Source organism: Stegostoma tigrinum, chromosome 1, assembly GCF_030684315.1.
Source record: "Stegostoma tigrinum isolate sSteTig4 chromosome 1, sSteTig4.hap1, whole genome shotgun sequence".
Classification (NCBI taxonomy): domain Eukaryota; kingdom Metazoa; phylum Chordata; class Chondrichthyes; order Orectolobiformes; family Stegostomatidae; genus Stegostoma; species Stegostoma tigrinum.
The window spans coordinates 131,948,220-131,975,780 of record NC_081354.1 but is presented as its reverse complement, the minus strand read 5'-3'; the positions used below and the strand labels follow the sequence as shown (position 1 = coordinate 131,975,780).

The 27,561-nt window shown below is 42.4% G+C and overlaps 1 protein-coding gene across 3 annotated transcripts in view; it reads left to right on the top strand.

The window, feature by feature from the left end:
* Window positions 1-27,561, top strand: part of LOC125453069 (phospholipid-transporting ATPase ID) — a 281,340-nt gene that overhangs the window by 231,902 nt on the left and 21,877 nt on the right. For all 3 annotated transcript variants that reach the window (XM_059648627.1, XM_059648621.1, XM_059648622.1), the window contains 2 exons: window positions 2,164-2,344; window positions 11,852-12,075. In XM_059648627.1, coding sequence (XP_059504610.1) covers window positions 2,164-2,344; window positions 11,852-12,075 — 405 coding nt within the window. The remainder of the gene's footprint in view (window positions 1-2,163; window positions 2,345-11,851; window positions 12,076-27,561) is intronic.

Here is a 27,561-nt window from a genome sequence, read left to right as displayed (position 1 = left end):
TGACGGTCTTGTACAGAAACCAAGTATGCATTGATCTTTACTGCAAGTGTGACATTATCAACAAGAACTTCCACTATGTCGAGATTTGTCTTTTTGTACTCTGTATGCTTCTCTCTGATCTCACAATTTTGTTGCATTTTGGTGAGCGTTCGTACAATTCGAACACCTACGCTCGGTTCACGCTAAACAACTGCACCTCTCAGTGGCAAACCATTTCAACTTCCCCTCCCAATCCTCAGACAACAAGTCCATCCTGGGCCTCCTGCAGAGCCACAACGATGCTACCAGAAGGTTGCAGGAACAGCAACTCATATCCTGCTTGGGAACCCTGCAGCCCACTGGTATCAATGTGGACTTCACAAGCTTCAAAATCTCCCCTCCCCCACCCCATCCCATCCTAAAACCAGCTCAGCTTGTCCCGACCTCCCTAACTTGTCCTTCCTCCCACCTATGCCCTCCTCCCACCTCACCCCCATTTCCTACCCACTAACCTCATCCCGCCCCCTTGGCCTGTCTGTCCCCCCTGAACTGACCTATCTCCTCCCTACCTCCCCACCTACACTCACCTTTGCTGGCTCCATCCTGTCTCTTTGACCTGTCTGCCTCCTCTTCACCTATTATCTTCTCTATCCATCTTCTATCTGCCTCCCGCTCTCTCGCTATTTATTTCAGATCCCCTTTCTCCTCCCCCATTTCTGAAGAAGGGTCTAGGCCCGAAACGTCAGCCTTCCTGCACTCTGATGCTGCATGACCTGCTGTGTTCATCCAGCTCTAAGTCGTGTTATCTCATAAAACCTGTGCTTTGGTTTCAAAAACTAATTAATGGCATCTATGTGCTCTTTCTGGCCCAAATATTGTTTTAGGTAGTCCAGTATCCTGTCATTTTTTTCCCCAGTGCTGAACTAAACGCCAGAATTTGCTCCAGAGCAAATAGTCCAAATGACATTATCTGCTTCATGATAAATAAAAACCTCACTGATTCGCATGTTGTGTTTCTGTTTAGAAGATGGCATTTTGGTTTTGATGACCTTGGAAAACATCCATTTTTGGAATGTGCACAGGATTTCTGTTTTAAGGAACTTGAAGACACATTTGCTTTTCTTTTGAACATATTTTAAACTTATAAATGTCTAATGGTATATTTATTTGCATGGAATGGCAACCTGTTTATCAGACATCCTGAGATAACAAGATGTGGAACTGGATGAACACAGCAGACCTAGCAGCATCACTGGAGCAGGAAGGCTGACGTTTCGGGCCTCGAAGGGTCTAGGCCCAAAATGTCAGCCTTCCAGCTCCTCTGATGCAGCTTGGCCTGCTGTGTTCATCCAGTTCTACACCTTGTTACCTCAGATTCTCCAGCATCTGCAGTTCCTATTAGATCAGCCATTCTGCTTTGTTCCTCCAGCTTCTCACTTGGGCCTCCAGTTGGAGGTGACCTCACATTCTTCCCCTTCCCAGAGCATGCTTCAACAATCACAAGTTTTAACAATTTGTTTGGAGCTGGAAGCAATTGTATGGAAGAGTAATGAGATCAGAAAGCTTGGGATTTGTTCTGGCACATGGAAGATCCACGGATTCACAGATGTCTGTACATAGCCATTGGGATCATGTTGCGTGGAGGTCTCAGATCGATTCCTACTTGTCTCTCAGTGTGCAACTGTCTGGTGTATAGATGATTATAGGCCCTGTGTGAGTTTCAATTTTCTGGTGCCCAGCTGTGTGTGCGCAGTTCATAGGGAATGTTACTTAAAAATAGTGTTTGATGCCTTGGATGGTGAAGAGAGAAAAAGAGTTCAAAAGAACAGGTGTTTAATCTTCTGCATTTGTGTGGAAAATGGTCATGGAAGGGAATGGGCATAATTCTGGGCTGGACCAGGATATCTCAAAAGGTGCAGTGCCTTGGAATGCTAAGAAGGAAAGGGAGGAGATGTGTTTGTGGTGCTATCATACTGGGGTGATTTCATTAGGTAGCAAGACTGCTTTCTTACTACAAAGATATCGTCAAAATGAGAGATGCCTTTAAAATCGTTGCTATGCAATGATTGAGTCATTAAACCCTTTGAATAAGGAATCATTTTAGTCTGTTTCTATCATGTATATTGATAAGATTATGAATTTCTACTGAATTAAAGCTCATGCATATTTCTATCCAAATAACAGGCATATGCTTTGGAAGACATGGAAATAGAATTCCTAAAAACAGCTTGTCTTTGTAAAACAGTTATCTGTTGTCGTGTAACACCCCTTCAGAAAGCTCAAGTGATAGAACTGGTGAAAAAGTACAAAAAAGCCATAACCTTGGCAATTGGAGATGGTGCAAATGATGTAAGCATGATCAAAGGTAAGTGAGAAAACACTGAATTGGATGTTCAGATTTTCTTGCAGAAATTCTACTTGATAACTTGACATCATAAATGGCAAGTATAAATGCTGAAACAAAAAGATAAAAGGTGGAGCCGAAGGAAACACCGAAGAGATCAGAGAGAACTTGCTGCGCGTGTCTTCTAATTTCTTGAGGTAGTTGATAACGTGGTTAAGAAGGTCTATGGATATTTGCCATTATTAGTCATAGCATAGACTTTAAGGGCAGGGAGGTGATCCCATAACAGTTTAAAACAATGGTAAGGCCACATCTAGAGTACTGTGTGTACTTCTGGAATCCACATTATAGGAAGGATGTGATAACTCTGAAAAAGCTGTCAAGGAAATTTAACAGGATGTTGCCTGGGCTGGAGAGTTTCAGCTCTGAAGAGAGATTAGATAGACTTGGTTATTTTCCTTGCAGCAGAAGAGATTGAGAGGAAATATGATTGAATGTATAAAATTAGGGGGGACATAGATGAGGTAGACAGAGAGAAACTTCTTCTCTCAGTGGAGGGATCAATGATCATTGGACATAAATTTAAGTTAAGGGACAGAAGATTTAGAGGAAATTGTTTTTCACCCAGAAGATGGTAGAAACCTGGAACTCGCTACTTGTGGCAGAAATTGTCAAAACATTTAAGAAATATTTAGATGTGTACTTGTGATGCCAAGGCACACAAGGCCAGTGCTGAAAAATGGGATTAACGTAGTTAGAGGGTTGTTTTTGACTGATCTCTGTGGTACAGAATTCCATAGGCTCTCTAGGTGGCCTGTCCTGTATCCTGTAAATGGCCTATCCTGTATCCTATGACTGTGACCCCTGGTTCTGGACTCTGGTCAGCGGGAACATCCATCTTTACTCTTATTTAATCTCAGTAGTCCTGTTAGATTTGTATAGGTTTCAATGAAACTCTTTCCCACCCATTCTTCTAATCTCCAGTGAATATATTCCACACTGATCCAGTTGGTTATTGCAGCAATATTCAGGTTCTACATTACAAAATAACTGTCTGGTTGTAAGATATGTAATTCTCCAGTTGTCTGGCACTGGCCAATATTTAAAAAATATGGGCAGAATCTCCACAATTTGCATCCTTCCTTGATTGAAACATAAAATCTTGAAGTGTCTTGAAATGATATATGTGGAGGGGATCTGTCATCTTATGGAAGAGTTAATGGGAGGTGTAAATGTTGAAAAAAATCAGGTTTCATCTACTTTAAAGACATGAGGTGATTTTTGTTTTCTCAGCGGGTCATGGGTCTTTGGAACTCTCTCCGTGAAAAGGTGATGGAGGCAGAAACCCTGAATCTTTTTAAAGCAGAGGTAGATAGATTCTTGTTAAGCAAGGGGTTGAAAGGTTATTGTGCAGGTGAGAATGTGGATTTGAGGTTACGGTCAGAGCAGCTGTGATGTTATTGAATGGTGTAGCAGGCTTAAGGCTCTGAATGACCTACTCCCACTACTGACTGTCAATGTTTTCCTTGAAGAAGCTCAGGCCAAAAAGATCTGATAGAAGTATTCAAAATCATAAGAGGTCTTATCAGAGAATTAAAGTGAAAATGCCCCCAGTTGTGAAAGGATCAAGAATGAGACAGTGCAGATTTAAAACAACGAAATGTGATATAAAGAAGAAGCTTATCGTACAAGTAATGGCTAGATTCTGGAATTGCACTGCCAGAAAATGTGGTAGAGACTGGTTCGACCAAGTCATTAAGGAAAGAATTAGACAGTTATTTGAACTGGAACAATATGCAGGGTGACGGAATAACAAAGTGTGGAGCTGGATGAACACAGCAGGCCAAGCAGCATCTCGGGAGCACAAAAGCTGACGTTTCAGGCCTAGACCCTTCATCAATGACTGATAAAATATGCGTGGTTAATTGGAGAAGGCAGGAGAGTGGCACAAAGTGAAGGTGCTTGTTTCGGGATGTTAGATTTTGGTGATCGTGATCACAATTATCTAATATAGGCAGTGAACTATTTGTAAGCAGTTTTCTAACAGTTTATTATGGGTATTAAAAGCAGCAGTTTAAGTATGATACATTATTTAATTGGACAAAGAACAGAAGTATATGACCAATATCGGATGAGAACACTTTACTGATTCCTAATCTGTTCTGTAACATTGAGAAACAGATAGTGGACCCCTGTGGTTTGGAATGGTAGGATGTTCATCCCTGTTGGTTCATAGTGATTGGCGGTAACAGCCTTTGTACTCCCCTCAAACCTCCAGGCTACTCCCAGTAAGATGATGGCTTGTTTTCCTGGACACTGCCACACTGCCTCTCTCTCTCTCTCTCTCTCTCTCTCTCTCTCTCTCTCTCTCTCTCCCCCCCCCCCCTCTCTCTCTCTCTCTCTCTCTCTCTCTCTCTCTCTCTTTCTCTCTCTCTCTCTCTTTCTCCCCACCGCCCCACCTTCTCTCTCACACACACTGACTTGCCAATAGCAGTTTGGGGACTGGCAATCTATGCTGTGTTAATCATCTGTTTAAATCCTTTAGGCCAGTGAACATGGGCAGCTACTCATGATACCACAATATCCCTTGCCTGGCAGCCTGCCTTTATCTGTGATAATAAAATGTGAGGCTGGATGAACTCAGCAGGGTCAGGAGCACAAAAGCTGAAGTTTCGGGCCTAGACCCTTCATCAGAGAGGGGGATGGGGTGAGGGTTCTGGAATAAATAGGGAGACAGGGGGAGGCGGACCGAAGATGGAGAGAAAAGAAGATAGGTGGGGAGGTAGGGAGGGGATAGGTCAGTCCAGGGACGACGGACAGGTCAAGGAGGTGGGATGAGGTTTTGCAATGGGAGAGAGATTCCCTGAGGTTGGTCCGGAGAGAGGAGGGTAACTTCTTCAGGTTAGGCATCCCTGGAAGATGCCTAACCTGAAGAAGTTACCCTCCTCCCTCCGGACCAACCTCAGGGAATCTCTCTCCCATTGCAAAACCTCATCCCACCTCCTTGACCTGTCCGTCTTCCCTGGACTGACCTATCCCCTCCCTACCTCCCCACCTATACTCTCCTCCCCACCTATCTTCTTTTCTCTCCATCTTCGGTCCGCCTCCCCCTCTCTCCCTATTTATTCCAGAACCCTCACCCCATCCCCCTCTCTGATGAAGGGTCTAGGCCTGAAACGTCAGCTTTTGTGCTCCTGAGATGCTGCTGGGCCTGCTGTGTTCATCCAGCCTCACATTTTATTTTCTTGGATTCTCCAGCATCTGCAGTTCCCATTATCACTGCCTTTATCTGTGGGTTAAATTATGATTATTTCTAAGAACAAACATTTTTTTGTCTAAACAGCACTTTGATTATAAAATACATATAGTGTCATGTAAATCATTAGTTCACTGGTGCATCAGAACATCAATAATTCTTGTGAATCATTGGCTTTAAATTTGGGAAACTGAGGAGCAACATGTTAGATTATTGTGCTCTGGACCAGTTGATTTCCACACCAGGGTATTTGAGGTCTCAATAACACTGAATACAAAACTATCAGATTGTCTATAAATACTCTTCTGGATCTCCAGTGTTCAACAAGGGAAGGAAATACCATCCTTATTCAGTCTAGCCTACATACGACTCCAGATACACACCACTGTTTGACTCTTAAGAACCCTCTGAAATTGACAGGAGTGCCACTCAATTGTATCAAACTGCTACAGAAAAGCCAAAAAGGAAAAAAACCAGAAGGAACACCCAGCACCATCACAAGCACCAGAAACAACAAGGGCACACTCTGTCAATCCTTTCTAACATTTGATGCTACTGCCAAAACTGGAAGGTCTGTCCTATGGATTAATTGAATAACATATTGATCTACTGTTAGCTACCAAATCATAACTACTGCCAAAGTCCCAGAGCCCTCTAAATCTATACCTGAGTATGGCCTCTCCCAAAAGCAGACTAAATCCACTAGAGGTAGCAGCAGATTGAATATTGTTGGAATGGAATTGTATTGACTTTGCTTTTAATGACATTAACTCTCAGAAGCGTTCATCCACAACACAAGATATGCAGTTAATGGGAGCACCGTACCTTAGTTAATTAAAGGCAACATTTTGGCTGTCATTTTACCCTGTTTGTTTCACAAATCACTTACGAGCTATTTGCAAGCTGGTCTGCCAGAGGTGTCAGAACTGTCAGTTCAGCCAGTCCCTGAACCAGACTTCAAAACAAGCTGTAAGATATCTGGCAGTTAGAGCATATAACATGTCCCAGTTTAAAGTTCATGTGAGAGTCTGCCTCTAAGCTCTTTGTCTACAAGAAACTTCAATATTTGCTATGAACCTTTTCCAAGACCTTCACTTCAACTTCTAAGCATCAAATGCATTCAAAGACCACAAACTGCCACGTGGGAGATCGTAGATCAGAGATTGTGATCAGTATGATTTGTGAAAATGTATTACTTTAATTTGTATGATATGTGTGTATGAATGCACATATGTGTATGGCTGTGTGAATGACATCAGATGCACTTGACCCTGTGTTTAATTCAAAGTAAGTGTGTGTGAATATATAGTTTTTATTTTTTAAATTTTGAAAAAGGTGCAGCAGAATTGCTTATTCAGGATACTCCATCAAATTGCTAGACCACAGAAACAATAAGAAAAACGGACAGGAATAGGCTGTTCAGCCACTTAAGCCCACCCTGCCATTCAATATGATCATAATTGATTCAACATTCCTAACATCCACTTTCCTGCCTGTCCTTGTAACTTTTGAATAGAATAGAATAAAATATCCTTTATCGTCATGTGTACTCCAGTATAGAAGCATAGTGAAATGTTTTTTAGAATAGCTGCCTCTGACAACACCATCTTAGGTACAAATCTTGGATACAAAGAGGAATAAAAGAAAAAGTAGTAGCATTGCTTACGGTATCAAAACAAAGTTAGAAATCAGATGGTTAGAACATAATGAAAGGATTGGCATTACGGTTCACTAAAGATTTCAAAAAGCAGCAGCTCAGCACATGGTCTGACCACACACACCAGGCCCCAGTCCAACCACAGGCCCACTCCACCCCAGCACTCAGCTGCGACAAGGTATATTGTACTGCACTGGGACTGTCTTCCGATCGCGATGCTCCACGTCTTGTTCCCTGTACGGATCAAGGATCCATCTCAGCCTTAAATATATGTAAAGGCTCAGCCCCACAGCTCTCTGTGGTAAGGAGTTCTGAAGACTCTCAATCCTCTGACAGAAGAAATTCGTCCTCATCTTAGTCTTAAATCGGCACTCTTTTATTGTGAGACGAGGCCCTCTGGTCCCAGACTGTCCCATGAGGGCAAATACTGCCTCGGCATTTACCCTATCAGGGCCTTTAAAATCATATATGTTTCAATGAGTAGAGGTCCAAACTGTTCACTCTTTGCTCAAAAGATAATCCTTTTTTTTCCTTTTATTCATTTCTGGGATGAGGATATCACTGGCTTGGCAGTATTTATTGCCCACCCCTAATTGCCTAGAGGGCAGTTGAGAGTCAGTCACATTGCTGGGGATCTGGAGTCACATCTAGGCCAGGCCAAGTAAAGATGGCAGTCCAGGCCAAGTAAAGATGGCAGTTTCCTTCCCTGAAGGACACCAGTGAACCAGATGAGTTTTACCCCAACAGTTGGCAATGGATTCATGGTTATCTTTAGATCCTTAATTTCAGATATTTTATTGAATTCAAATTCCATCATCTCCCATGGCAGGATTTGAACCTGGGTCCTCAAATGTTATCTGATCTGTGGATTAACAGTCCAGTGATAATACCACTAGGCCATTACCTCCCCCATATGGAACTTTGAGTGAACCTTCTCTGAGCTGCTTTGAATGAAATAATATCTTTCCATAAGATATAGGAGCAGAATTAGGCCATTCAGCCCTTCAAGTCTGCCCCACCATTTGATTATGGCTGATATGTTTCTCAATTGCATTCTCCCCATAGCCCTTGATCCTCATACGAATCAAGAATGCATCTATCTCTGACTTAAATACACTAAATGACTTTGCTGCCACAGCGTTCTGTGGTAGTGAGCTCTGCAGAGCCACTACCCTCTGGATGAAGAAATTCCTCCTTATCTCCATGGTTTCAATATGGACTTCACAAGCTTCAAAATCTTCCCATCCTCGACCTCATTCCAAGACCAGCCTAGCTTGCCCCTGCCTCCTTGGCCTGTCGGTCTTTTCTCCAACCTATCCACTCCTCCAAACTCACTGACCAACCCCACCCCGACTTCCTACCTACCAGCCTCATCCCTGCCTCCTTGACCAGTCTGTCTTCCCTCCCACCTGCCCACTCCTCCTTCACAACTGACCAACTCCCTACCTACACTCACCTTCACGGCCTCCGTTCGCACCTCCTTGACCTGTCCGTCTTCTCTCCACCAATCTGGCCCTCTATCCACCTTCCATCATCACCTCCCCTTCTCTATTTATTTTAGAGTCCACTACCCCTCCCCCATTTCTGAAGAAAGGACCCAGACCTGAAACGTCAGCTTTCCTGCTCCTCTGATGTTGCCTGGCCTGCTGTGCTCATCCAGCTCTACACATTGTTATCTCGGACCCCAGTATCGGCAGCTCCTGCTATCTCTGAGTGAGTTTTAACCCCACTGCGAAGCCTCTTCTAAGGATGCCTACCTTGAAGAAATTACCCTCCTCCCTCTGGGAAGACCTCAGTGGATCTCACTCCCACTGCTACCCTCTGGAAACTGCTCGACCACATCCTGAAGTAAACCAGGTACTAGAGCCACATTGCCTTTCTTACTACCTGCCTACGGAACTGGATCATTCCAAAGGCACTGCAGTCTATCTTCAGGCCTTCCCGATTTTGCCCCAACCACAACAACCGCTACACACAGAACATGCAGACTGTCAAAAAATGTGTTTCTCTGTGACTTCTCAAACACACACTCGCAGCATCTCCTGGCCCAACAATCAAGCCTACCCCAGCTCAGAGCCTCCCTGTCCCAAACCTACAAAGGACCTCTCCTGTTTGTCATTCTTCACAGGATCCACAACCTCAATTCACCATTCTATCCCGCCTTACTGGACGTTAAAAACCATAAGTAACCATACAAAACTTACTGGTGCCTGCCACCCAACACAGGCCTCTTCCACCCTCCCAAGTCCCCAAGACCTTCCTCACAATGTGCCTGCTGCCGCTGGCCACGTGGCCACTATCGGGGAACTCGCGGATTCCACGGATGATGTCCGCCGATGCCTGGCGTGCCACTTCTGGTACCGGGACTGCCATCGACACTGCTGATTCCGCTGGTTTCTGAGACCAATAGCACTACCAACATCAAAGCCACACCTGCCAACACCGCTGCCATCATCAAGGACTCACTTGCTGCCGCTGTTCCGCCCACTGCCCCCACAGCCAGCAGCTCCACAGTATACACTAGCACCCAGCCCTGCCTGGTCTTCACCATCCCCCAGAGCACCCCCCTCCCTCCACTAAGGACAAACAGTCAGTCCTTAGTAAAGGACTCACCTTTATCCCCCTCCACCCGAACATCAACGAATACCGCTCATGTCTGGACATTGAACAGTTTTTATGGTGCCTCCACCTCCACGCTTACTTCTTTAATCGCAAGCCTAACCCCCCCCCCCCCCCCCCCCCCCCACCGACCCCTTTCACCTCCAACACTCCCCATCCTCCTGGACACCAAGGCCTCCTATCCTCCCTCAACCTCTTCATCTCCAACTGCCGTTGTGACATCAACTGCCTCAACCTCACCATCCCTCTCACCCACTCCAACCTCTTCGCGCACAGAATGTGCAGCCCTCCGCTCCATCTGCCCTAACCCTAACCTCAGTATAAAACCCGTGGAAAAGGGAGATGCAGTTATAGTACGGCGCAGAGACCTCTACATCACTGAGGCCAGGCACTAACTTTCTGAGACCTCCTCCTACCGCCCCCTTGATCATGACCCCACTCCCGATCACCAAAACATCATTTCCCAGTCCATCCACAACCGCATCACCTCAGGTGGCCTCCCATCCACAGCCTCCAACCTCATCGTTCCCCAACCCGCACTGCCCAATTGTGCCTCCTTCCCAAAATCCATAAAACTGACTGCCCTGGTCGACCCATTGTCTCTGCCTGCTCCTGCTTCAAAATCTGCCGTCCCCCCACTGTATCCCCAATGTATGGCTTAGAAAGGGTGGACGCTGGGAAGTTGTTTCCGTTAGGTGGGGAGACTAGGATCCATGGGTACAGCCTTAGAATTAGAAGGGGCAAATTCAAAACGGAAATGAGGAGCCATTTCTTCAGCCAGAGAGTGGCGGGCCTGTGGAATTCATTGCCACAGAGCACAGTGGAGGCCAGCACATTAAATGTCTTCGAGGCAAAGATTGATAAATTCTTGATCTCTCAAGGAATTAAGGGCTACAGGGAGAGTGCAGGGAAGTGGAGTTGAAATGCCCATCAACCATGATTAAATGGTGGAGTGGACTTGATGGGCCAAATGGCACAACATCCACTCCTATGGGTTCCTGTCTCATAACAACCTTTGGTGAGGTATCTTGTCAAATGTCTTCTGGAAGTCCAAATACAATATATCTACTGGTTCCACTCTGTCCATTGTGGATGAGACTTTCTCAAAAACTTAAATAAATTAGTCAGATATGATTTTCCTTACATGAAGTCTTGCTGACACTGTTGAACATATTATGATTTTCCAATTGCACTGTTATTACTTCTTAATTATCGATTCAACATTTTTCCAACAAAGATGCTATGTTAATTGGCCTATAATTATTTGCCTTGTGGTTCCCTCCCGTTTTGAATAAGGGTGTTGCCTTAGCAGTTTACCAAACCTCCAGTACTCTCCAACGTCCAAAAACCTCTGAAAAACTTCAAGGAATGCATCCATTATCTCTGTAGCTAGTTCTTTTAGGAACCTAGGATGCAAGGCACAGCAGGCTTATCGGTCTTCACTTCAGAATAGAAAAGACTTTAGCCCCCCCCCCCCCCCCGGCTTTTAGAAAGAAAAACCACACCTCTTTCTAAACAAAACCTAATGATCACAGGCATAAGGGAACACATACATTTGATCTGTGACCGCATTTTGTACCAAGCTCTCCTGACCTTGACAATATTTGTCTGCATTGTTCCTGAACATGAGCCATAAGCGCATAGACAGCTGGTCTCCCAGAACAGGCACAAAATGGCAGCTTCCAAGAGGGTTAATTTTGGGGAAGGTGGAAACTATCAGACAGAATCAGAGAAACAGTTAGTGTCTCTTGGGTATGTTGTACTGAGGAGATTTTGATTCATTAAGCTGGAGGCTAGGCTGGGGATGGGCTGAATTTTTTACGTGCGTCTTAAAAGAATACTCCTATATGGAAAAGGACGGTAGTCATTTCAGAGATTCTGATTCATGGTCCCCTGATTGATTATTCACGTTTGCCTCACTCCAGCTTCCACATAGTCCATAGCCTTTTTAAAGATGCAAAGTTACTCAAATAATATCTAATTCATTTTCCTACAGCTGCTCACATTGGAGTTGGTATAAGTGGTGAAGAAGGAACACAGGCTGTCCTTTCAAGTGATTTCTCCTTTGCTCAATTTCGTTATCTGCAGCGTCTGTTATTAGTCCATGGAAGGTGGTCATATTTTCGCATGTGCAGATTTCTCAGTTACTTCTTCTATAAAAATTTTGCCTTCACATTTGTTCACTTTTGGTATGGATTTTTCTGTGGATTTTCAGCACAGGTGAGTCTGCTCCAAATCTATGTTGTTCACTCGTGCAATCTACACAGAAATGTAAATTGATATTGTTTCCTAATGTGAGGAGAAATCTGAAGTGGAACATTACCCCTTTAAGAAAGTTATTCCTGCATTATGCAAGTTTACCAGCTAGTAAGCAGCTCGTAAAGATGAATGATAAATCAGTAGCTTGGGTCATTGACTAATAAGCCTAAGCGAAGAGGTGCAATAAAAGAGCCAGTTTTCCTTGAAGTGCACTGAATTGCTGAAGGTAATTTTAATTCCTTAAACCTGTACGTATGGGTCAGCTGGAATGTTAAAATATAAAATATTTCAAACATGAACCCCTTCTGTCTTGAACTAGCCTGCATCTGGTTTCGACAGACCACATAAGTGCCAGGGAATGACCATCTCAAAAAGAGAGGATCCAACCTTTTGCCTTTACCGTTCAGCAGCATCACTGAACCTAACATTCTCAAGATTACCATTTGCCAGACACTGAACTGGACCAGGCATATAAATATTGTGGTTATCAGAGCAAGTTAGAGGCTAGGGTAACTCACCACTTGACTCCTCAAAGCATGTCCAATATCTACAAGTCACAATTCAAGTTTGTGATGGAAATCTCTCTAGATGCCTGGATAAGCGCAGCTCCAATAACTCTGAAGAAGCTCAACACCATTGTTATAAGTCTTACAAAAGCAGTACACTGATAATCAAGCCCAACTATTCCAGAAGCTAAACCAAAAGTGTAAATGTTTTACTGAACCAAAATAATCCGTTTATTTTTCTTTACAACTGTTACCAAGAATAAAAGAGACTTTCACAAGATTAATTACATTCAAAATTTATAATAAAAAGTTGCAAAACTGGTTACCATCTAAATTATGGTACAAAATTAAGCTGTATCCCCTTAATTCCAAGCACATCACTCTTAGACAGGTAAGACAAACAACGTGGTTTTGCGAAGAAATAGGCAAAAAGGGACCAGCACCCAGTCGGTCAAGTTTACAGATTTGGAAGATAAATGCATTGACTTCTTACAGTTCCTTTCATTTCCTTTGTGAGATCAAAGGCAGTTGCAAAATAAAGAGAGATTTCAGACCAGGTTTCAAATTCACATGGGAACATCGAGAAATCCTGTTGTTTGAAACTTTAACAGTTCTCATACTACATCTTTGAGAAAGAGGTTTTAGTTGATTTTCTTTAAGGTTCGATTCTTAGTGTTGAGAATGAGAGAACACTGCTCTTTGCTGTCAGCTCCTTTGACAACCCAACCTCCAGATCTTTGAACACGCCAGCAACTTCATCACCCCACCTTCCCTCCAGCAGCCTGCTGCTAGGTAGCCAACAATACAATATCTAGCATCTGCAAGATGCATTGCAGTAACTCACCCAAGCCCATTAGATAGCATGTACCAAACCCCTGACTTGTGCCACCAGGAAGGACAAGGGCACCAGATAGGCAGAAACTCTACCATCTGCTAGTTCCCCTCCCGCAAGTTGCTGATGAAGGAAGTGAATGTTGATGATGGTGGAGTGGGCACTAACTCAAGCCAATTGCCTTGTTATGGATGAGCTTCTTCAGAGTTGTTGGAGCTGCACTTATCCCGACAGGTGTAGAATCTTCTGACACCCTCTTGACTTGTACATTGTAAATAGTGGACAGGGTTTAGGGAGTCAGAAAATGACTTACTCACTGGCAAGTACCCAGCCAGTGACCTGCTGTAGTTCATTTCCTGGTTAATGGTAACTCCACAATGTTGATGACAACCTCCTTATTCTTGTACTCTGTGTCCAAATTAATAAAGCCTGACATATGTTTTGTTTTACTAATTGAGCTGTCAACTGAATCTGTCATGCCATCTTCAATGAATTATCCATGCAAGTTTCCCTGTATCTGCAGCCCCTTTACAACTGTGTCCTTCATTGTAAATTGTCTCTCTGTTATTCCTATCAAAATTAGCAGTTGTACATTTTGCTGCATTGATATTTGTTTACCACCTGTCCACCCATTCCACCAAATTGTCAGTATCCTTCTGAATATCAAGTTCTGTAATATCTGTAAACTTTGAAATTAAGCATTGTACACCAAGGTCTAGGTCATTTGATATAGAACATTACGGCACAGTACAGGCCCTCGATGTTGTGCCAACCTGTCATACCGACCTCAAGCCCATCTAACCCACACTATTCCATGTACGTCCATATGCGTATCCAATGACGACTTAAATGTACCTAAAGTTGGCGAATCTACTACCATTGCAGGCAAAGCGTTCCATTCCCTTACTACTCTCTGAGTAAAGAAACTACCTCTGACATCTGTCTTATATCTTTCACCCCTCAATTTAAAGCTATGCCCCCTCGTGCTCGCCGTCACCATCCTAGGAAAGAGAAATAGGCTGCCGCGGGACTTGAACTCAGACCCCAGCGGTCACAAACACACGTGCTCACCACTGCGCCGCGGCAACCACAGCAAGAAATATGTCAGGAAAAGCAAGGATCTTAACACTGATCCCCAGGGAAATTCATGTGAAGTTTTCTGAATTAAATTTCTTTTGTCTTGTTTGCACACTTCATCATTGTATTCAGTTCCAACAGAATATAACTGACATAGGGTTTAGATGTAGAGGCTGCAGGCAGGGGTAAGCAGATGATAATTGTGAAGGGATCGACTGTATTTGCAAGTGGGGATACGGTAAAACTTGGTTGGAGATGAGGAGGAAATTCTTTTCTCATAGTGCAGGTGTGGCTGAACTGATAATCCTCAATTCCACTTTCCTGTCTTTTACCCCATAATCCTCGATTCCCTTACTGAATAAAAATCTGTCTGTCTCCGTCTTGAAAATACTTATTGACACAGCCTCTGTATTCAAGAATTCTACACATTCATAATCCTCTGAGAAGAAATTTCTCCTCAAATATATCTTAATTGGGAAACTCCTTAATCTAAGGTTATGTACCTTAATCTAAGTTTTTTGGTCATAAACTCTCCCACAAGGGGTAACAACCTCTCTACATCTACCCTGTCAAGCCCCCTAAGAATCTTGTTTCAATAACATGTCCTTTCATTCTCTTAAACTCTGATGAGGCCCATTCTCTGCCCAGATAGCTATGAAGTTCAATTATTAAGTATGTTTGAGGCAGAAATAGGGTCTGAAGACTAATTACATCACTGGATATGGAGATAGTACAGGGAAGTGGCTATGAGTTAGAGGATCAACCAGAGTCACATTGAATGATGGACATGGTTGAATGACCTCTGCCTGTTCCTTTGTTCTGTCTAGCTCTCTAAGCCTTTTTGTTTAGCATCATTTATCAACTTCTAGTTTTTAGGTACTAACATTTTTCGATCTTAAGGGATTAAATCATACTTGTTGTGGTATTCCAAGTTTGTTATATAGCCTTTGTTATTTTCAAACAATGACTTGTACTAGTCCTGCTATCTTGTTCTAGATTACTGCCAAAAGATCTCTTTCGCCTCTTCTGATTTCTTTGGTCAGTTTGAATTCATTTTCCAGGACTGTGTGTGTTTTCAGAATTCATTCAGACTACGTTTTCTTGTCTTCCACATCATTACCTCATTTTGCCAATCCATTTATGTAACCTTGTGTGCCCTGTCTTGCACATTTAGTCAACATGTGTATTTGCCAGTGGCATTCCCTGTTCTCCTTCATTCGTACACAGGCTCTTCCTAATATATAAGTTATTTTGGTATCAACTATTGGTTGTTGTCCTATCAGGCAAATAGCCATGTCCTGTATCTCTTAATCTCTCTCAACATGTTGAGACATCTCTTTGGCTGTTATAATATAGTCCTTATAATTGGCCAACAGAAGTGTGTGTATGCAAAGTGCATGATGCCTTACTACTTCGAAGGAGTTGTTCAGATTCTGTATGTATGTGAACAGTGTCAGTTAACCTTAATCAAAAATCATATGACACCAGGTTATAGTCCCCAACAAGTTTATTTGAAGACACAAGTTTTCAGAGTCTTGCTCCTCCTTCAGGTGTCAGTGAGAGAGATGGCGTCCGATACAAAATTTTGTACGCAAAAGATCAAAGGGTCATAGAGCTGATGCGAATGTGTTGAACAAACCTAAGATGGCTGTTAAGTCTTTAATCAGTTGGGAAGGATTGCAAATTCCAGAATTTCTTTCAAGTTACTGCCCCAAGAAAACTAGAAGTTTTATCAGTTCCCTCAGCAAAGGGACTTGCAAAGTCACCAAGCAGAGGTTGATAGCGAAATTCGATACTCATGAGGACAGCCTCAAGCAGGATCTTGCGTTCATGTCGCACTACAGGTGACCCCGCCTTACAATACACTCCCTCATGCATGCACACACACACAGACTCTCCCTCTCCCTCACACACGTACATGCATACACACAAGCATACTCATATAAATCTATTGGGTGAATTTGCATTTGCAGATTTGTATTGCAGATTCTATTTTGTTAAAAAAGCATTCAATTTGTAGACAGTGAATGTGGCACTTTAAAAATTCCTGCTTTGAAAATAAAACAAGTCTGACTCCAAGTTGATATACAGCCAGATTCTAAACAAGCCCTCACATGTAAATTGCGTTGTCTGTCCTGGAATGTCACCTCTGGTATACTGAGGGAATTCATAAAACCATTAGTTATCTCGGGGCAGTGACTTGAAAGAAATTCTGGAAATTGCATTTTAATATTTTCCAACTGATTAAAGATTTAACAGCCGTCTTAGATTTGTTCAACATATTTGCATCAGTTCTATGACCCTTTGATCCTGTACTTATACATTTGTGTTTGATGCCACCTCTCTCATTGACACCTGAAGGAGGAGCAAGACTCCGAAAGCTTGTGTCTTCAAATAAACCTGTTGGATTATTACCTGGTGTTGTGTGACTTTTGACGTTGTCCACCCCAGTCCAACGCTGGCACCTCCACATCACATTAAACCTTGAGGCAGGATTGCCTTGCTGTCCCTGGGTTAAAATTCATTTCTGATGGCCTTAAACAATTCCCTAACACTTGTGAAATATCCTCCAAAGCTAAAGTCTTAATGAATGCCCTTCTCCCTGCTTGCAGGCTATTTTAAGTGCTTAGGAAAAGAAGAATTAATTGTAATCCTGTCCAGAGCCAGGCAATGATCACTCATTACTGAAAAGTTTTGTTTGAATTTCTCCCAAAAGCCAGTTGATATGGACTGTAGCTTCAATCATCTCTAGTCAGTTATTTACGTGGACTACTCAAGCCAGGTAGATGTTAATTTGCAATTTGTTCCGTCTTCTAAGATTTTATGAAACATCTAATCTATTTCCTCACAATTTATTTCACACAATTCATTACTAAAAGGACTTTGTGCTGCTGTGTTCATTACTATAATAGTAATATTATCATGTATATCCTTAAATTCATCATTGGTAAATTGCATCTCCATTGTTTGTTATGAGTGTAGTTGGTGCTCGCAGTCCATTCCCAACCATTTCTCCATTACCTTGTCCACAGTTACTTTTCTGTGCTTACAATAGATAGTCTGTTAAATTTCAAGAAGTTTTTTTTTCTGTAGTTTATCATACTGCTTTTTAAATTTATCAAAGTCTGACCAAATCTCTCATGAATTTAACAGGCCACCTTTCTTATAAATTGTGTCCATAAATTTTAATAGCATTTCCAAAACTTTTCAATGTCCAATTTTTGAGCCTCGAGCTTTGAGAATACTTTACGTCTGATCTTGCTTTTCATCATACCCTCCTTTTTTTCTGGGTAAAAACATAACCCATTACCACATATCTGCATGTTTTTTTTCCATGGATTGTGAAGTTCACTTTCACAAAATGTCAGTGAGAAGCTATATCCCAAGACTTTGTACTTGGTTTCACCTACTCTTCTCAAAGTCACTTCAATTACATTCTTATGATTGAAAAGAACTCTTTGTTTCCAATCTATACCTTTGTGCAACCATCCTCTGTTACCAATGTCAATTGTTAAGACAGAAAATAAGTTGCCTTTCTTAGTGGATAGAGTTTATTAACTCATTAGTCTTACAACTTCTTCCATACTAGTTCCCCTTTTATGTCTTTCCAGATAACTAATTAGTTAGTTGATCTAATCACCTGATAACCAGCTCATTAATTATCCTAAAAACCTGCCTCCAAACCATAAAGCATCTATTGACCACTGTTGTCTATTTTCTACCACATAGTGAATTCCATACTAATTTGCCATGTTCCCTTTTATTCAATAAAAATGATTTTGGAACCATAAGGGTCTAGGCCCGAAACAGCAGCTTTCCTGCTCCTCTGATGTTGCTTGGCCTGCTTTGTTCATCCAGCTCTACACCTTTTTTATCTCAGATTCTCCAGCATCTGCAGTTCCTACTATCTCTATGCACCACATCAACTGGAGTGCCCTCATTGAGTCTCTTTGTTACTTTAAAAATATCCAGCACATGACTTAAACAAAATTTTCTCTTGAGAAATCTGTGCTGACTTTCTTTAACTGCAATTATTCATTTTGGCTTAAATTGTTATTTCTAGGTGTATGTCGATCACAGATTGGCCAGTTGTTGCTGGAATTATCTTTACACCCATTTTTGAACAAAACATATTGATTCAATTTCTCTGGTTCTCTAGGACAGCCTCTAAGTCGAATGAAAAATTATGGCAAATACCTCCACAATCTCCACTCTCAATTTTCTCATGGTCCTTGGGTGCATCTCATCTAGTCCCAATGCTTAGTCTGTGTTAGAAACAGACAGCCAATACAATACTTACCCCATTTCAATTTTGAACCCTTCTAATGTCTGAATTACCATCTCTTTCACAATGTTCTGGACAATAAACAAGGATGCAAAATATCCATTTAATGCTTCAGCTAGGCAGTTCGTCTCCACACAGAATTCTCTTTTTCATTTCTAAGTCAGCCATACTGCTCCTTTTATCACCCTTTTACTATTTATACACTTACAAAAAACTTTGAAATTCTCTTTGACTTCAGCTGCTCATCCCTTTTCATACTTCAGCTTGGCTACTTTTATTTGCTTTTTCATTCCACTTTGAACTTTTCAACTACATTCTCAATTTTCAGTCTGCCATCTTTCATGAGCACACTTACTCTTCTTTTCTTAATTACTATTACCTTTATTATCCAGGAAGCTTTGGCCTCGTTTGCACTACCTTACCATATCAGGTAAGTTATCTTAACTCTGCTGAAATACCTTTGCTTTGAAAATAGCCCATTGTTCAGTTTCAATTTTGCCTGCCAATTTTTGACTCCAATACACTTGTCCTAGATCTACTTTCCTCTGATTGAATGTGACTTTCCCCCAATTATTTCTCGTTCTGTTTTTTACCTTTGTCAGTTTCCCTACTTTGTCTAAATCTTACATTACAGTGATCTCTGTTCCTTGCAGTTTTTCCTGCTGATAACTCATCCATTTGCCTCACTTTATTTCAAGAACAGGCCTAGTCTTGTCTTCTTTTTTGTTGAAGTAAAAACCATGTTTTCCTGAATATGTTCTGGGAAGTTTTGCTCCTCATTGCCTCTTTACGCCACTGTCATCTCAGTCTAAATTCAGTTTCCATGCTGCTACCAAGTTAGGTTGGAGCTCCTGCCAAGCTCCTACCCTCCTTAAAGAAGTAGTAAAACACCATGCCAGGAACACCCAGGTCTACCTAGACGCAGCCTATCCAGCTTGTACAAATCTCTTCTTCCCAGAGCGGGTCCCTATGTCCCAAGAATTTAAAACACTTCTCCTTGCACCATCTTTACAGCCACACTTATATTTGCTTTCTCCTTCAATTTCCACAATTATTCACAGATGGTATTGCATTGCCATATAGAATGACTATGTCTGAGGTCCTGCTTGTTAATTTCCTACCCAGCTGTTCAAATTCTAACAGCAGGACTGTGCTCCTCCTCCTGCCCAACTTATTTGCACTGGCATGTTTTATAAACATTTAATTACATTACATTAAATTTAATTTCTCTTTCACCTTAGTCGGGAAACCCATTAGCTTCAGAGAGGCAACACTGCTGTATAGCAGTAGTAATTTAATTTGTAAATAAAAACTGAAAGAACTGCGGATGCTGTAAATCAATAACAAAAACAGAAGTTGCTGGAAAAGCTCAGCAGGTCTGGCAGCATCTGTGAAAAAAATCAGAGTTGACATTTCAGATCTGAGCAGCTGAGGAAGGAATCACCGGACCCGAAACGTTAACTTTGATTTTTCTTCACATATGCTGCCAGACGTGCTGAGTTTTTCCAGCAACTTCTGTTTTTGTTTGGAATTAATTTCGTAGTTCTGCTTATGGGCTAGGATGAATTTGAGAGCTTTCCCTAATACCACCCTCATAGCAAACATGTTTCCATGCTCCACACCAAAATATCTTTCTGTGCATGATCTCCAATCACCCCTATTATCACCGACCCCATCTATGCTTTAATTGTTTTTAATCCCATCACCTTGTGTAGATCACTTATAGAGACTTATAGATTCATACAAGCACAGAAATAGACCTCTCTATCAATTGTTCATGCTAACAGACATTTGCAGGCATATTGTCTGTACCCCTTTAAAACCCTTCCTATTCGTGTACCCATCCAGATGCCTTTTAAATATTATAATTGTGCCCGCCTCCACCACTTCCTCTGGCAGCTTGTTCCATACATGCACTACCTTCTGCATGAAAAAGTTACCCCTCAGCTCCCTTTTAAATCTTTCCCCTCTCACCTTAAACCCATGCCCTCTAGTTTTGGATTCCCCATCCAAGGAAAAAGACCTTGGCTATTCACTCTATCCATTCCCATTGTGATTTTATAAACACCTATCAGGTCACCCCTCAGCTTCCAACACTCCAAGGAAAATGGCCCCAGCCTGTTCAGCCTCTCCCTATAACTGAAACCCTCCAGTCCCGGCAACATTCTTGTAAATCTTTTCTTCTTTTAACAACATCCTTCCTATAGCAGGGTGGCCTGAAAATGTATGCAGCATGCTAAATGTAGCCTTAACAATGCCCTGTGCAGGCACACAATATGTCCTAATTCTTATACCCAGTGCTCTGACCAATGAAGGCAAATGTTCCAAATGCTGCCTTCACCAGAGTATTGATCTACAACTCCACTTTCAATCAATACAAGACCAGAAGTGGAAGAGAAATGGAATGTAGCACCAGAAAAGCCACAGTTACTAAACTAGCAGCAAATGGTCCAGAGATAGACAGCAATAAAACTTTCAGGCACAGATAGCAGAAGTAACAGTAAAATACTAAATTTCACTAAAATACATTCTAAAATCAAGGACAGGAGCAGTTAGCCAATTACAAACATCCTGATCCTTTAAAGTATCCTCCATACTTCTCCACATAGTCTCCATTCCAGCAGCAAGAAGCCTTCCACCTCTTTTCCGGAGCCATCCCTACCTGACAAAGAGCCCACTCTGTCGATAAGGCTCACTTTGGGAAAAAATTGTATCAGAGATAATAGGAACTGCAAATGCTGGAGAATCCGAGATGGGCACGGCAGGCCAAGCAGCATCTTAGGAGCAGGAAAGCTGATGTTTCAGGCCTAGACCCTTTGGCCCAAAATGTCAGCTTTCCTTCTCTTAAGATGCTGCTTGACCTTTTGTGTTCATTCAGCTCTACACCTTGTTATCTCACTTTGGGGAAAAAAGCATTTCTTTTAACTTGCACAAACACCTCTGCATTTGCCACCCCGAACCACTTTTCAAGGATCAAAATTGGACCCAGCAAGTATCAGGGCTTTGGTCACTACAATTTCCATAATCTTGGTGACCTCCCATAATGAGGAAACAACTGTGGTTATTAATCATACTAATCACTAAAATTTGAATTTTGCTGACCACAAAGTCCATCTAGTGCAGTGGCCAACCGCTTCCTCTTCCAAGAAGCACCATTGTAAGATAAATCCAATGGAGAAAGTTATTGTGGCATTAATAAGGTTGAAACAAAGGTGTCACTGGACCAGATGTTACAACAAAGTTACTTGACTGGATAAGTAATAGCAAAAAATACAGAAATAAACTTTTAAAAGCTCTTTTTGTTCATTGTCTGCTTGATAAGATCATATTTTTGAAACAGTGATATCCTAACAGAAGTATTAAAATATCATTGGATTATAGCAACAGGAATTGGCCCCTTACCTCTTGTACCATTTCTGCCATTTTTTGCCTGGGTCGTCTTGTCCCAGGTTCCCTAGTAGAACAAAGAACAAAGAAAATTGCAGCACAAGAACAGGCCATTCGGTCCTCCAAGCCTGCGCCAATCCAGATCCTCTGTCTAAACCTGCTGCTGATTTTCCAAGGATCTGTATCCCTCTGCTCCATGCCCATTCACGTATCTGTTGAGACACATCTTAAATGAATGCTATCGTGCCCACCTCTACCACCTCTGCTGGCAATGCTTTCCAGGCACCCACTACCGTCTGTGTAAAGAACTTTCCATGCATATCTCCCTTAAACTTTTCCCCACTCACCTTGAAATCATAACCCCGAGTAATGGTAATAGTTACCCCTATGTACTCCATCAGTTTGCATCTGGAACAAAATTACCTCTCAATGTTCTACAGCTCAGGCAATATGTTCCGAGCTTTTCTAGTTGTACTTGATCCTTGAGGCCCAGCTAATAATCTAATAAGTTTGCATTCATGCCCTCCAAGAATAATAAAAGCTGTCTTGAAATGTGATGCCAAACTTGCATCCACAAAGTGCTCTAATCAGAGCTTTGTATACTTGTAGCATTTTTCTAGACCCTTCTTGTTCTTTGAATACAAATGCTTGCATTGCATTGGCTTTTTTGATTTTTTATGTGTATATCCATGAAGTTCTAATAATCTGTGTACATAGACTTCCTTTGGACTTTAGTTGCTTTTCGGAATTGAACATGCATGAAGGACACCAAACTCTCCTTTTACAGATCAAATTGGATAACCCTGCAATTGCCTGTATCAATATCCATTTGTCACAATTTTTTTTCCCCATTTATTTAATTCAACCAATATATTTTTGTAATTGCATGCTTATGTCCATACTGCTCACATTCACTTATCTTGTTTCATCGCCAAATTACCATTCTCCAACCTGACATCTAAACTATTAATAAATGTTGTGAATACTAACACCCAAACACAGACCCCAGTAGGATGCCACTAGTCATGTCCTGCCAACAAATGAAAAAAAGCATTCAAGGGCACAACAGAGCATGCGCATCTGCCATGCTGTGTTAGCTCAGCATTATTTCCTTGAGACTTGTCCCACCTTGGTCGATACACTATAACTGCAAAACTGACACTGATACTCTGTAACTGCAAAACTTGGTCACACCGCAGATTAGGATTGCTGAGGGAGAAAGGGAATGGGCAACCAAAAGGCAGGGAAAATGTAGGAAGGCAGTGCAGGTGTCCCCTGCGGTCATCTCCCTCCAAAACAGGTATACGTTTTGGATACTGTTGGGGAAGATCGCTCACCAGGGGAAGGCAGCAGTAGCCAGGTTCATGGCAACGTGGCTGGCTCTGCTGTACAGAAGGGAGGGAAAAAAAGTGGAAGGGCTATTGTCATCGGGGATTTGATTGTAAGGGGAGTAGGTAGGCAGTTCTGGGGTGGAAAATGAGACTCCCAACTGCACGGGTCAGGGATGTCTCGGTTCGACTGCAGGACATTCTGAAGGGGGAGGGTGAACAGCCAGCTGTGGTGATGCATATAGGCACGAATGATATGGGTAATAAATGGGATGAGGTCCTACAAGCAGAATTTAGGGGGTTAGGAGCCAAGTTAACATGTAGGACCTCGGAGGTAGTAATCTCAGGATTGCTACCAGTACCACGTGCAAGTCAGAGTAGAAATGAAAGAATAGGCATGATAAATAAATGGCTTGAGAGATGTAGATGGGAGAGGTTCAGATTTTTGGGACATTGGACTGGTTCTGGGGGACTATTACAAATCAGTTGGTATACACCTGAGCAGGACTGGAACCTATGTCCAAGGGGGTGCTTTTGCTAACGCTGTTGGGGAGGGTTTAAACTAATGTGGCAGGGGCATGGGAACCAAATGAGGAGGTTAGTGGACAGAAAGGAGGTCGTAACTAAAGCCTGTAGGGAAGTAGACAATGAAGTCCGCGTGACTAAGGGGAAGAGTAGGCAGAGAGCAGATGATGAACGCAAGGGGACAGGTGGTCTGAGGTGCATTTGCTTTAATGCTAGAAGTGTAGTAGGTAAGACAGATGAACTGGGGGCTTGGTTTAGTACTTGGGAGTATGATGTTATTGCTATTACTGAGACTTGGTTGAGGGAAGGGCAAGATTGGAAACTAGGATATAGATGCTTCAGGTGGGATAGAGAGAGAGGTAAAAGGGTTGGAGGAGTTTCATTACTGGTCAAAGAAGATATCACAGCTGTGCTGAAGGAGGGCACTATGGAGAACTCGAGCAGTGAGGCAACATGGGCAGAGCTCAGAAATAGGAAGGGTACGGTAACAACATTGGGGCTGTACGACAGGCCTCCCAACAGTGAGTGTGAAATAGAGGTACAAATATGTAGACAGATTATGGAAAGATGTAGGAGCAACAGGGTGGTGGTGATGGGGGTTTTTAGTTTTCCCAACATTGACTGGGATTCTCTTAGTATTAGGGGTGTAGATGGAGCAGAATTTGTAAGGAGCATCCAGGAAGGTTTTACACAGCATTGTGTAAAGAGTCCAACTCAGAAAGGGGCCATACTGGACCTGGTGTTGGGGAATAAGCCCAGCCAGCTGGTTGAAGTTTCAGTAGGGGATTACTTTGGGAATAGTGATCAGAATTCCTTAAGTCTTAACATACTCATGGACAAAGATGAGAGTGGTCCTAAGGGAAGAGTGCTAAATTGGGCGAAGGCCAACTACAGCAAAATTTGGCAGGAGCTGGGGAATGTGGATTGGGAGCAGCTGTTTGAGGGTAAATCCACATTCGATATATGGGTGGCTTTTAAAGAGAGGTTGAGTGAGAGTGCAGGACAGACATGTCCCTGAGAATATCAGGGGTGGAAAGGGCAAGATTAGGGAACCATGGATGACAGGTGAAATTATGAGACTAGCAAAGAGAAAAAGGGAAGCATACATAAGATCTAGGCGACTGAAAACCGATGAAGCTTTGGAAGAATATCAGGAAAGTAGGACCAATCTGAAATGAGGAATCAAGAGGGCTCAAAGGCGTCATGAAATATAAATAGCAAACAGGATTAAAAAAACCCAAAGCCTTTTATTCATACATAAGGAGCAAGAGAGTAACTAGAGAAAGGATTGGCCCACTCAAGGACAAAGGAGGGAAGTTATGCGAGGAGTCCCAGAAAATGAGTGAGATTCTTAATGAGTACTTTGTACAAGTCCACAGGTCTGGATGGGATCTATCCCAGGTTACTGAGGGAAGCGAGAGAGAAAATAGCCAGGGCCTTAACAGATATCTTTGCAGCATCCTTGAGCAAGGGTGAGGTCCCGGAAGATTGGAGAATTGCTAATGTTGTCCCCTTGTTTAAGAAGGGTAGCAGGGATAATCCAGGTAATGAGAGACCACTGAGCCTGATGTCAGTGGTGGGAAGCTGCTGGAGAAGATACTGAGGGATAGGATCAATTTACATTTGGAAGAAAATGGGCTTATTAGTGATAGGTTTTGTGCAGGGATGGTCATGACTTACCAACTTGATAGAATTCTTTGAAGAAGTGACAAAAGTTGACAGATGAGGGAAGGGCTGTGGATGCCATATACATGGACTGATTATAAATGGTCTGATTAGTAAGTTTGCAGTTGACACTAAGATTGGTGGAGTAGCAAATAGTGAAGGGGACTATCAGAGAATGCAGCAGAATACAGATAGATTGGAGAGTAGGGCAGAGAAATGGCAGATGGAGTTCAACCCAGGCAAATGCGAGATGATGCATTTTGGAAGATCCCATTCAAGAGCGAGCTATACGGTAAATGGAAAAGTCCGAGGGAAAATTGATGCACAGAGAGATCTGGGTGTTCAGGTCCATTGCACCCTGAAGGTGGCAAAGCAGATTGATAGAGTGGTCAAGAAGTCATACAGCTTGCTTTCATTCGTCGGACAGGGTATTGAGTACAAGAGTTGACAGGTCATGTTGCAGTTGTATAGGACTTTGCTTCGACCACATTTGGAATACTGCGTACAGTTCTGGTCACCACATTACTAAAAGGATGTGGATGCTTTGGAGACGGTGCAGAGGAGGTTCACCAGGATGTTGCCTGGTATGGAGGGTGCTAGCTATGATGAGATGTTGAGTAGAGTAGGATTATTTATATTAGAAAGACGGAGGTTGAGCGGGGACCTGATTGAGGTCTACAAAATCATGAGGGGTATAGACAGGGTGGATAGCAAGAGATAATAGGAACTGCAGATGCTGGAGAATCCGAGATAACAAAGTGTAGAGCTGGATGAACACAGCAGGCCAAGCAGCATCTTAGGAGCAGAAAAGCTGACATTTCGGGCCTAGACCCTTCTCTCGGCCCGAAACATCAGCTTTTCTGCTCCTAAGATGCTGCTTGGCCTGGATAGAAAGAAGCTTTTTTCCAGAGTGAGGGCTCAATTACTAGGAGTCACCATTTCAAGGTGAGTGGGAAAAAGTTTAAGGGAGAGTGCCTGGAACGTGTTGCCTGCGAAGGTGGTAGAGGCGGGCATCATAGCATCATTAAAATGTATCTAGACAGATACATGAATGGGCAGGGAGCAGAGGGATACAGATCCTTGGAAAATAGGCGACAGGTTTAGATAGACGATCTGGATCAGTGCAAGCTTGGAGGCGCGAAGGGCCTGTTCCTGTGCTGTAATTTTCTTTGTTCTTTGAATAAAGGACTTGTCTCATTTAAGAGCTTCCAGCTCCCTGGGCAGAATTCAGGCCAATTCCCATCAATGATCCTGCTCTGAAGACACTGGTCACTTTTGTCAGCAGAGATAATTTGCACCAAATCAGCTGAAACAAGCTATAACATTCTAAAAAGAAAATTCTCTCAATTGAACAACGTACAATTTTCTAAAAAGAAATCAACATGTCCTGTCTCCCAAAGTTAACAGATCCTTTCAAAGAAATCTGGATATACAGATCCTTAACTCTGACCAGAACTATCAAGTTCTTCCCTCGGTTATACTCTCTGCCAGTATCAAGTATGGTTGGAATTTGTTCATCAAGTTTTGAACCAAATAAAGCATCACTGCCATCCAATTTAAGAGGCTGAGGTAAATTTCACTATCAGTCTGGTATCCCTAATCTTCATTCCTTGCTGCTCAGCAGTCTCCAGCATGAATGATTTGCTCTCAACATCATGAACTTCACCTTTAGCCAACAGACTCTTATGAATCATGACTTTCAAAGATGAGTTTAGAAATTCATAAATTCAAGTAACATGAAAAGAGGAGGATTATTAAATAAACTTAATTGAAAGCAAAGATGATTAAGCCTCAGTCAAGTGGCTTGTATCCACACATTTTAAAATAATGCCAGGGCGAAAG